Below are 12,567 nucleotides of genomic sequence, written 5' to 3' on the forward strand. Positions count from 1 at the left end.
GCAATTTATTTCTTATTCAAATTTGCAACCATTCATGAGATAATAACACTTTACTTTTGTTTACACCTCATTGCCTAGGAGACCGACCAACGCTGCTGTCTAGCTGGTTAGCACTGCGCAGAAGCTGGCCAGGATTATGAGGTAACAGCTCACTCCAGAAATCCTGATCAGCTTCAAATAGCACTTACAAGCTCAAAAGATAAAATTTTGCAAGCACTGCGCATGTTCTGCTGCCTAGCGGTGGTGGTCGGTATCCTAGGCAACGAGCTGTAACCAAAAGAAAGGTGTTAATATTTCAAGAACCATTGAAAATTTACAAAGCCTATCCAGCAATACCCATTCATGAAGATCAGAATAACCCTTTAACTAAAATAAGGACAGGTCCAAGATGACTTTCATAAATGTTCCCCAGTAAGTATGAATTTTTGTTGTCCTGCTATGTCTTAGCCATACCTTTTCCTGTGCAATCTGGGCTACAACCAAAATGGCAGCCATTATACAATAATTTCTAGGTCCTGCTATAAAATCTGTGAACTATAGAGACAGAATATTTGTTTCCATTATTTATTTATTTAATAAACTAGGGGAGCTGGATGATAACTGTAGGTACTGTAATGGGGTCCTGAGTCACCCTTTAGCAGGATGTTGAAATGCTGTTAAAACATTTGACTTTATTGATGGGAAAGCTGTATGTATAGCAACTAATATGGCCAAAGTTATAGCTGGTCACTTAGCCTTCCTAGAATCATAAACGGCACATCTTTTGAGAACGTTGGATACTGGCTTTTGTAGGAGCTGTGATGCGGCCATACTCAATGACTTCCAAAGTGATGTTTTTTTGCCTGTGTAAGGGTATGTTCACACTGAGTTTTTTTTACTGAATTTTTGTAACAGAAACTCTCCAAGACTATGTGCACAGAGTTTTTGAAGGACTTTTTTGAGCAGAAACTGAGTAGAGACTCATCAAATCATCCTCCAAATGTAAAAACTCCTCAAAAACTTTGAGTTTCTGCTCTGAAAACACAACAAAAAGTATCTGTGTGCACATACCCCAAGTTTGTAAACCAAAACTTGTGGATTTTTAACGTCTTATTGTTTTTGGAGCGTTTCTGCTCTGAAAACTCAGCAAAAAAAACCTCAAGTCTGAACACACCCTGAAGATGTGCGCACATGGAGTTCTTTGAGGAGTCTTTTTGCTTGTTCCAAAAGAAGCCCTGAAAAATCACTTAAAAAAACTTTAAAGACTCTTGCTATTCATATCTATTGTAAAACCACTTTCTTGTCTATACGTTCACTCTTTGGAGTGTTTAATCTTCCGCTTCAAGTTTTGAAAAACGCCTGGTGGGAAAAAACAGAAAGTATATGTGACTTCTTTGAAGCGTTTCTTGATGGAAAACTCAAAAATAGACAATGTCCAATCAAAAGTCTGCAAAAAATGCTTCAAAACTCCTCCAAAAACTCCCCAAAGAAGTAATTTCCACTAGTAAACTTGTGTGCATATACCTTTACAATCTGTAATGGTATATGCACACAATACCTTACAAGCTGCGCTATTCTATATACCGGATTTATCATAATGAATGCTAATGTGTTTTCTCCCTGCCCAGGCCTGCCAGCATGGCCACTCACAACACCTAGAGCATCTCCTCTTCTATGGCGCTGACCCTGCTGCTCAGAACGCTTCAGGCAACACCGCTTTGCATATCTGCGCCCTGTACAACAAGGTCGGTGCTCCCGGGAAGTCTCATTCTGCCATATTCCTGCTACTCTCACTCCATCACATGTGTGCGGCATTACCCCCAGTGTCATTATCTTTTCCCGGCACCTCTTTTTTTCTTCTTTATTTCTATCGGTGACAGTTCTGTAAATAATTTTCTTGTTCTCCTTGAAGCAGCTGCGACCAATAAGTAGTGAATAATTGCTTTATGTGGGCAGCTTGTAGCCCTGACTACAGCTGTCTGTCACATATAGGCACACGCAATATCGTCACGGGGGATAATGCATTGTATACGCTATGAGGCTGATGTTTTGGTCTTTGCCAGTAGAAAAATCATCCGTAGAAGTCTCAGCGCTATACACCTTGTTGGTAACGTACCGCAGCCTACCGGTTTACACTGATGCATGATAAATGAATTTTAAATAGGGTCTGAGGTGTCATACGAATAATGAAGCTGTGCGCCTGGAAATTTTTACACTATGAATACAGCCACATGGTGCTTTCATGTAGCACCGTGCACCCATGTAAATCTGAGCAATATGGCATTCAATGCAATTTCTTATTTTGCATATGCATTTAATTAGGTGCAAAAGGAGGCACAGTATGGTGTCATAATGTTTCATGAGTGCGGTATTATTTCTTAGGTTTTCCTATGCTGTAATATGATCATGTGTGTGAGAAGTTAGCCAAAGTTGCTTGGCCCCAATGCAAAGTGAGTAACCGGTTTACCACCTATGGCAAATTATTGGAGGGGGGATATGTATCACTGAGGTTGTTAGCTTCAGTGATATGAACCTAGAAAATTGCTCTAGCACGCTAAGTACTGAGAGGGGTTAATCAGCCATGTTAAGGGCTAGGTTTAGTGAACAGCTGTAGAGTGGGTGGGAGACTGTTCACCATATCTCCACCCCAGGGTGGAGTCCAGAAGATAAATACAGAACCTTCTGGCTCATTCAGTGTTGGGTGTGTCTGGAGATGAAAGCTCCAGAACAGTATTTTTGTGTTAAGGAAAGATTAATCTTTTTATGTTTGTTCCTGAGCGGGTGGATCCCCGCAGCAATACGGACTGTGCCATATGTTATGGTTTTGTTTTCCCGTTATGCCAGAAAGGCCATGTTTATTTTGCCAACCTTGCACTGGTTTATGCAGTAACTTTAATAAACCAGTGGAAGATTTAAAGAGACAGTATTACTTTGTCTGCCTCTATGTGCAGCCGAGTGAGCCGATCTACCACACACCCTATGGGCTCCATTCTTTAACCACTGGCGTAAGATTTACCTCTCTCAAGTGTCGTGTGACATGACCCTCGCCAGCGGGGGCTGTAATACATTTGTGTCATAAATTACACCTCCTTTTCTCGTTAATTATGATGAATTTGTTACTCGTACTTGGCCAACCCCTCAGGTCTGTACACTTTTCTAAAAGTTTGCAGAGTTGGCCGGAATCAACGTAAAAACTTCGAAAGTCGCAATATTTTTATGCAACTTCATGGACAGGGGGTTTTGGAATTTACAAATGTTGGGCTGGATTCATCCATTGTGACTTTTTAAAAGTTTTGGATTTTGGAGCAAATGTACCGCTGGAGTAATTTTATGTATGCCAGATATTTTTGAGCAAAATGTTGTAAAAATTGTGCAAAAATGTTGGTGTACATAAAAATCACTTCTGGGAGACTTTAGAGTACATTTACACAAACATTTTGCTAATTTTTGAAAAAGTCACAGATGGTGATTCTGGGGGGAAACGGCTAGGAAACCTAAACTTGGTCACAAAGGCGAAATAGACAAAGTAAAAAAAAAAATACAAACAAACACAGAGGTGCAAATGGAAAGATGAATATACCACATATGAAAAAACAGGCGAATAATACACAAAAATAGACTAAAAAATTAACAGAAACAATGATGAATCGGCCCCTTTGTGTGTCACAATGTATTGTTTCCCTGCAGATCCAGTGGAATAAGCCACAATATTTTTAGAATTTGGAAGATTTCGGCCGCTCCATACAAATGTTATTGCTTTGTCTGTGTGTAACTAGTAATAAAAGCAGCTATATACAAACTACCAGGGACACGGGGGTCTTTTATTTGAAAAGAGGTAAGCAATTTTGTTTACAGCCATGGTCCAGAAACCCGCCGCTGAGCAGCTTTGTATATTTGCAATGTAATTATTTTTGCATCTCTGTTATTTAAATGCTCAAACACATTTCTGCTTCACCTTAAAGAGACGCTCCGGTTCTAGCCAACATTAACAATAATGTCGCCGTCAACAATCCTGAGTTAAATGGGAAACACATTAGATTTTTAATTCTGACTGTGATTCTCATCATGTCAGGGGCTTCACATTCGCCTTACTTGCTTTTGTCGCTGATATTTTTGTCGTTAATTGCACTTTATATGACCCAAAGATAATTAATTTAAAAAGGACTTAAATATGTATTTTTTACCTGGTGTAAATGCCGCTGTTCTCCTGAATCCGGCGCTGTTTTTCTTTTCTTCTTGCGCCTCTCCGTTCCTGAGATATGGCCCCTTCTTCTCTGTGTATAAATCTAGTCTTTTTAGTCAACTGGGTGAGGTCAAGTAGACTCCTACAGAGAAGAGTCAGGAACCACGCCCTCTTGGCTAACAAGACTAGATTTATATACAGGAAAGATGGGGCCATATCTCAGGAACGGAGAGGAGCAGGAATAAAAGAAAAACATCGCCGGATTCAGTAGAACAGCGGCATTTACACCATATGAACAAAAAGACATATTTATGGCAAGTGATAGGTCTCCTTTAAGTCAATGGCCTCAAAGCTGTTACTGTCCAACTGGTACAAAGTTACAACTCCCGTCATGTTCAGCTTTGGGCCACCACCATGAGACATCAAGCAAAAAAAAAGGGAAGTTGCACAATACACTAAAGAACTAGAACCTGTCGAAGAATTACAGTGCCCTTTGCTGGCCATGGGAAAGATTGCGGTGATTAGTGAACTTTTTCCCATGTTAAAACCTTTTTTTCCTGTGCATCACGTAATAGGTACTCGATATGTCCTCAAAAAATGGTTGGAATATGTAGGCAACATGTGATTGGGGCCAAAAAGCATGTGCCTGTTTCCACCACATCTCAGTCAAGGGCAGAGAGTTTTTGGATAGTTTGGCTTCTGTGTTCAGGAAAAATGTGAAAATACTATATACACTATATAGCGGCTTTAAAAGGAACATGTCAGGACAATATTACAAATAAAGTTATGGGTTGCAGAACTGTAAGGTCAAATGAACCGAGGTGTTCTACTGCAACTCTAAACACCAGTGACACAGGTTCCTCCTTATGTATGATAGTGAGCTCCTTAGGCATCTCTGTCTATGGCCGCATGTTGCTAAATAACACATAAACCCAGAACCCACAGTTGTGATAAGGAAGAAGCCAGTCAAGTATATGGAAATAAACTTTACTTTCCTATGGAAATTGATGTACAATCGATAGCAGGTACATGACTTATCCATTGCATCTTCTATTTGCACCAAAGGCTTTTACATAGTTGTTACCGGTGGCATCATGTATCTTGTAAGAAGCATTTCAGCACAGTTGACTTGAGCCTTTAATTCCAACTACGTTTCTTTTGAACCCAGTCCGCATCAGTGCTTTAGTGTCCTGCGCTAGCAAACCCAATATTTCTTCACTAACACTCCCAGGTCTGCCCTACACGCAGCCTCTCTCCCCCTCTTGTCTTTTGCTGTCTCAGGGTACCCACTAAACTACGACAATAACTCCTGGAAATGTAGCTTTGTATCACTGAATCTGAGCTCTCCTTTTTTTTCCATCCTGTTCTCCTGAACACCCAGGTTTGACAACCATATTCAGATCCAACAGCCACATATGCATCCAGTTGCAGGCTTGCTAGCTCTTTCTCCTTCCTTTCTTTCACACACACGTCACACTTCCTGATTGACTCACTCCACTAACTGCATTGAACTCTCTAGAACTTACTAACAAGCACCCATTTTTGTTTGCTGTCAAAACTCATCCCAGCTGCAGGGCTTGGTGAACTGATAAACCCCTTTTTACCCTGCGTGCAGTATTAGGCTGTGTGCACAAGTTGCAGAGTGGGTGTGCTTTTGTCATGTTTTTTTCTGCACAGATTTGTGACAAAACCTGAAGCAAAACCTGATGCCGCAAAGTGAATGAGATACCTGAAGTGTCATGAGCACGTTGAGTATTTTTGACTTGCAGATTTTGTGCAGAAAATAATCTGCAGCATGTCAATTCTCTGGGAGTTTTTGCCTGCGTTTTTCACTAATTGAATGCACTGAAAAAATGCAGCAAAAACGCACCTGCGTTTTCCTGCCCAGAGATGCAAAAACAGTGCAGAAATTTCTGCACCAAATACTTAACGTGTGCACATACCCTTAGGATATGTTCACACTAGGCATTTTTTCAGAGTTTTTTTCTGCAGAAAAACCTGCTCTCTTGCCAGTAAAGAAGCGGCAGAAAAAAAGCAAGTTTTGCTTGTTTTTTCTTGTGTTTTGTGCTGCGTTTTGGCTGCCATTTTTGTGCATTTTTTACTGCGTTTTTGTGATGCTACATTTGTCTCTTGTGCATGTTGATAAAGTTTAGTGCAAAAAAAAAAAATCTGATTCTATTTCATCAGGCACAAAAAAATCTACAAAATGTGATGCTTGCGTTTTTTGCAGCATTTTTTCAGCGTTTCTCCTCCACCCATTACTTTCAATGGGTGAAAAATGCTGAAAAAATGCTGAAAGAAATGACATTTTTTTGTGCAAAAAGCATACAAGCGCAAAATACTGTGCATGAGATTTCTGAAATCTCATAGACTTAGCTGGTACTGTAAAACGCATCTGAAAATTTGCATAAAAATGCATAAAAAAGATGAAAAAACAATAAAATGATGCCTGTCCTGTACTAATCAGACGTGCCATCATCATGAACTCAAGCTTTGAAGACACATGCAAATTAGCTTGCAAGTGCATTGGGGGGGTGTTTTGATGCATCTGTTTGGACACACCTTCAATGCACTTCAACTCTTTCCAGCTTAGAACAATATCCCCAATAAATGAGTTGATGGATACACAAACTATGCAAAATGTAGACCTGGTGTCACAAAGATCTTGGCATCCTCGGCATAGTCATGCACTGAGTGGGCTCAAGTGAGTGCCAGCTGTGATATGGAGCCAACACCTGCATCTAACAGCAGTGATTGGTGCTAGCTGATGGATTGCCTTGCACTCTCTGAAGACCTCTGTTGCCCCATCTTTGTATTCTTACCAAATTAGGCCCACGGCAGGGCTTCATGGGAGATAGTTAGTTTTAGTTTATACAAACATGCTGAATCCATCAGAAAGTCGTTGGTTCAACAAAACCAAAGAACCAGACTATAAGTTGATATACGCACAAAGTGTGAGAGCACGCTTATACTGTGACCATTTCACAGACAAAACCAAAAAGAAAAACAAGAATGAGCATATACTCTAAAGCAAGAAAATAGTAATAGTACACGTAAATAACATAGGGTACTTAGTTAACGCTATTTTGATGAAAAAAGCATAAAAGTCATCTGACCACGACAAGGTGTACCCATCGGGACTGTCCAGATGGGTCACCTTGTTGTGGTCGGATGGTTTTTATGCTTTTTTCATCAAAATAGTGTTAACTACTAACTACCCTATGTTATTTACATGTACTATTGCTATTTACTTTTTGTAAGTTATATGCTCATTTTGTTTTTGTTTTTTTCTTTGTTAGGTTTCACCAATGGTCAAGTCTGCTATGGGACTAGAAAAAAAGTAATAAAAAGCAGTTTTTAAAAAATATAACAACGTAAAAAAAAAGCATAAAAGTTTGAATTGCCCCCCTTTTCCCAACATTAAAAAAAATATTCAGTATTGCTGTGTCCTCAAAAGTAATATTATTATTATAAATGCCATAAAGTAAACAAAGAAAAAAGAATCAAAGCACCAGAATTGCTGCTTTTTAGTCGCTGTGCCTCCTCCAAAATGATAGCAATAAAAAATACAGCATTGCTTACATACCCACAGAGGTCATTGCAAAGGCGTCAAAACTTATGCATCAGGTCATATATTCACTTCCATCCTTCGCCCTCACCAAACCATTGCTCATATATGATCCTACATTGTTTACCATCTTATTTTAATGTTTTCATTTAAAGAGAACCTGTCAGCAGGATTTTGCTATGTAAACTACAGGCATTGTCGTGTTGGGGTTGTTACACTGATTAAAATGATACCTGTGGTGAAGAAATCCGTTTTGTGGTTCTTGTGTAATCAGGGTTTGAAGTTTTCGTTTAGTGATATGCTCGTGATTTGGGGCAGGACTGTGGGCAGATCTTTTCTTGGTGCTCTGCCCATAGTTCCGCCCAAAAGCAAGAGCATATCACTAAACAAAAACTTCAAACACTGATTACACAAGAACCATAAAACGGATTTCTTTACCGCAGGTATCATTTTAATCAGTATAACAGCCCCAACATGACAATGCCTGTAGTTTAAGTAGAAAAATGCTGCTGACAGGTTCTCTTTAATTCAGGTTTGTCTTGCTCTGACAGACGGTATTTACCCTGTCATTAATCATCATGTTTGCACCTGTGAAGACCTGGGATAATGATTGTACTCTGCCGCTCTTTCCTCACGCTGATTGACTTGTCACTCTTCTCTCTTCCCCTCCAGGAAAGCTGTGCTCGAGTCTTGCTATACCGAGGGTCGAGCAAAGATATAAAGAACCACAGTGGACAGACCCCTTTCCAGGTTTGGAATCAACACCTTTACTATTACTTCTAGTTTTCTTATTCTTTCTTAAAGAGGTTGTCCCACAAACAACATAGCTGATAAATGTATGATTGTTGGGTTCCTTATCAGTTCTGTAAATGGGGGTCCAAAATCCCCTGCGTGAATGGAGCTACTGTGCACATGCATGACCACCACTCTAGTCCCTGAATATGGTGGTCACACATGTGCACTACTGCAGAATTAAATAGAGTGATGGTCACAAATGAGCACTAACGATTTGATCACATAGGGGTCCACGACCCCGTTCTCATGATCGTTGGTCAGACCAATAGTGATCACACATTTGTCCCCTTTTCTGTGAGCCTAGTATTAGGTGATGTTGAGGTTGTACTCACTCCTGGGTCTTGGTGCCTGAGAAATCCCAATGGCCCTTATGCCACATAAAAGGGCAACAATACTGTCACTGTAAAATAGCAATTGAGGGGTCCTTTCCAAATTTTATATTGTAACCACCCAAAATCTCATTCCTCTTAACAACCACTGGTGTCCATGTATAAAGAATGGAGAGGTTTCTTGGTGGAGTCTTTAGATCTTGCCTATCAGTGATACATAATATACTGTAACACCGGTGTCTGAACATGCTCCTTCTGCCTCTGCCCCTGTCACTAGGTGGTGTTGCACTAACACCTCAGTTGCCTCTGGGTAACGTAAGCTGGTTTCTGTTGAACTCTAGCACTGCTGGGATTTGTTTCCTTCCAGCCAACTTACCTGGGTTTCTTCAGTAAGCTTATTAACCAGATGTAATCAGCTCTCTGCTAAAGCCATGGGGGAGAGTTTGTGCTCCTCCCAATTTTATCCCCCCAGCACTCAGTCCCTAGCTGTCAGTTATAAGTTATACTTACCCTGGTTCACACTCCTGCACTCAGCCCTGATTCTGCCTGTTTTAATTCTGTCCTTGACCTTGATTTGTATTTGACTACCCAAATTGATTTTGTCCCTGATTTTAACCTCCTAAGATAGTGAGGGCCAACTTAAAGAGGTTGTCCACAATTTTTACATTGATGGCTTATCCTTAGGTTAGGTCATCAATGTCTGATCAGCCGGGGTCCGACACCCAGTACCCCCGCCAATCAGGTGTTATCAGAGTCGGCGGCCGCCGTTTGGAAGGACTTACTTGCGGAGCTGGCCGTCTACTTGTAGTGGCCGCCGCGGGGTACTATATATCCGCCTCCTACTGATTTTAATAGGAGGCGGATATGCAGTACCAAGTCCTGGCCACTACAAGTAGACGGCTAGCTTCGTAAGTAAGTACTTCAGGCCAGTGGCCACCGCTGACACAGATAACGGCTGATCTGCGGGGGTGCTGGGTGTCGGACCCCGGCCGATCACACATTAATGACATACCTAAGGATAGGCCATCAATGTAAAAGTTGTGGACAACCTCTCTAAAGACCTAATTAATAAAGAGGCTGGCAAAGCCTTTCTGTGGAAGCCCTATGAAGAGCTGCTAACTTTCCATGGACAGCGCACACTTACAGTAAACATTGTGGTCACTGGCAGATTTATTTGGCAGCAAGAGAACAGTCAATTCTTGAAGTTGATGTGTTGGAAGGAAAAACAATGAACAAGGGCAAGGATCTGAGCTACTTTTCTTATGGCCAAATTGTGGTGGCTAGATGATTGGGTGAGAGCCTCTACAAAATAGCAGGTCTTGTGATATCTTCCTGGTATACTGTGGTTGGTTGCTACCAAACCTGGTCCAAGGAAGTGAAACATGAATCGGGAGAACATGCGGCACTAATGTGGTGAAGAGATGGCACCGGGATGCTCTATCGGCAGAAGCCTGCAGAAGCGGTATCATGCTGTAGGCAATATTCTGCTGGGAAACTTTGAGTCTTGGCATCATGTGAATGTGATACGTATCACGTACCTGAACATTGTACAGACCAGCCATCCCAGTTCATGGCAGTGGGATTCCCTAGTGGCAGTGCCCACTCTCAGCAAGATAATGGTTGTTCGGAAATGGTCTCAGGAACATGACAAAGAATTCAAGGTGATAGCCTTTCTCCAAATTCCCCAAATATCAATCCGATTAATCATCTGTGGGATGTGCTGGAAAACATGTCCAATCCATGGAGACCAAAGCGAAGTAAATTCCATGACTCAATGATTCAGAGGAGTTTTGCCAGCACGCGGAGGACCTACATAATATTAGACAAGTGATTGTATTGCTGACCCTACTGATTCCCTAAAAGAAAGGGTTATAAATCTCTGAGGAGCACCCAAGAATCTTTTTATGGAGACTTCTGCCTATTAATGGTGGAAACTGTTGAGCGTTAGAAGAGTTTGGACACATTACAGAAAACTTCAGGTTCTTCAAATGAGGATACCCTGGGGGTCTTAGATTGTAGACCTCTATTTGTGACATATCTACATGATAGAAGTCAAGAACTGATGTGGACCATCCAGTTGGAAAAAGTTAAGATCACACCTCTAAACCCTTGGGTGACGAGGGTAGTTCAGGCATGGAGATCCCTTTCCTTCGAGGACCATGGCTATTTCACAGTTACAGATGACTCGCCCCCTGGGCCGTGGGGCACTCGGATCCGGGCAATAGGGAACGATGGGAGTAGTAGTGGCAACCCGGTTCCGTGGCTCAGGGTGGTCAGGCCAGTGGTAGTCCGTTATATTGATTATGTCCGACTACGCCACCCGTGGATTGCGGTTATTAGGAACCGCCGCTGCATGCAGACCGCTGGGGCTGATGAGGTGTGCAGCTATGGTAGTGTGACTCCCAACGGGAAGAGTGCGGCCCCAGGGCAATATAGTGGATGGTGGGAGTGATGGTAGTGCTGGAGGAGCAAGGAGCACACAGACAACAGGTTGCAGTCCAGGGTCTTTACTAAACAGGTAAACTGACCCACAAACAGTCCCAGCTAGGAGGGGACCTGGATGTCTGAGAGCAACGGGGAAATTGGCCCTGGTCAGGGTGAGGGTGTAGGCCTACCGTGCTTTCTGCGCTCCTTCTGGCTATCTCCTCCTGATAGGGTAACAGCCCACGTTTCCGAGCTTTCCGTGCTTTCTCGCCTGTATGGCCTGCGACGTGGGTTCCTTTCTGCTCCCAGCCTTGTACGGCTTTACTGGTCCCTTCGGTTGTGGCAGGGCCTCCAGGCTTCTTAGGCCAAGGAATGTACAGTCCCTTGCGGACTGGTTCTCTGCTGGGGGATGTGGAATCCTTCCAGCCTCAGACACCAAAGTCTGGTAAAATAAGTCTTTATCTGCCAAGACAGGCTCTCTTCGCCTCTTGTCTCTGGCTGGTGGCTCTCCTACTGCCACACTTCCTCTTAGGTGCAATCAACTTTCTGTCCCTGCTCCACTCTGGGACACGTCTCAAAGCTGAGACAGGCAATCCAGTTCTCTCTAACCCTGTCCCCAGTGCCAGCTTTTATAGGGGCAGCCTGCTCCCCCTACTGGCCTGAGACAGGAGGCATTGCATGTTAATGTTCCCCTGACCAGAGAACCTCCCCCTTGCTCTCAGACACAGCTTTATTACACTTGTGGCATCCAGGTAGGGTGACACATTCCCCCCTAGTGAAATTTAGTACTCCGGGACTAAACAATAAACAAAGACAATATGCATAACAATAAAACATTAATAGACAGACGACGCACAAATTGAGTTCTTAAGGTCACAGTGTGGTCTGTGACCAGGTGTCCATATCACCAACACAACGGGGAGCCTTAACCAGGTGGGGGTCTGTCCTACCCCGAGTCCTTCACAGTCTTAGTTCATTCCTGGGTTAGGCTCAGAATGCAGTCCACACAAGGTCCCGGTTATAAAAGTCCATAACCTGTGAGTCCTTACGGTTGCTGCAAGAGACTGAAACACACTATCAATAAACATGCAGGTAACTTCGGCAAACATTTTAACATTTGGCAACAAGGTTATTTACAATCTTAGTACACTCTATATTCTCCAGCGAGCGGGTATCTGTCCCTTTGTGCTCCTGGTTGACCTCCTTAACCCACTGTCTGGTGGTGGACCAACCTGGCTTTCCCCACTAGCGTTAGGGGTACAGCTACCAGCTGGGTGTACAGGTAAGGC

The 12,567-nt window shown here is 42.5% G+C and overlaps 1 protein-coding gene across 1 annotated transcript in view; it reads left to right on the top strand.

The window, feature by feature from the left end:
- Positions 1-12,567, top strand: part of SHANK1 (SH3 and multiple ankyrin repeat domains 1) — a 619,704-nt gene that overhangs the window by 360,332 nt on the left and 246,805 nt on the right. The window contains exons 8-9 of the mRNA XM_073655995.1: positions 1,608-1,724; positions 8,403-8,480. Of these exons, the coding sequence (XP_073512096.1) occupies positions 1,608-1,724; positions 8,403-8,480 (195 nt within the window). The remainder of the gene's footprint in view (positions 1-1,607; positions 1,725-8,402; positions 8,481-12,567) is intronic.

The sequence above is a fragment of the Phyllobates terribilis genome, unplaced genomic scaffold (genome assembly GCF_046119375.1).
Source record: "Phyllobates terribilis strain yellow unplaced genomic scaffold, ASM4611937v1 Scaffold_12__6_contigs__length_324123572, whole genome shotgun sequence".
NCBI lineage: Eukaryota > Metazoa > Chordata > Amphibia > Anura > Dendrobatidae > Phyllobates > Phyllobates terribilis.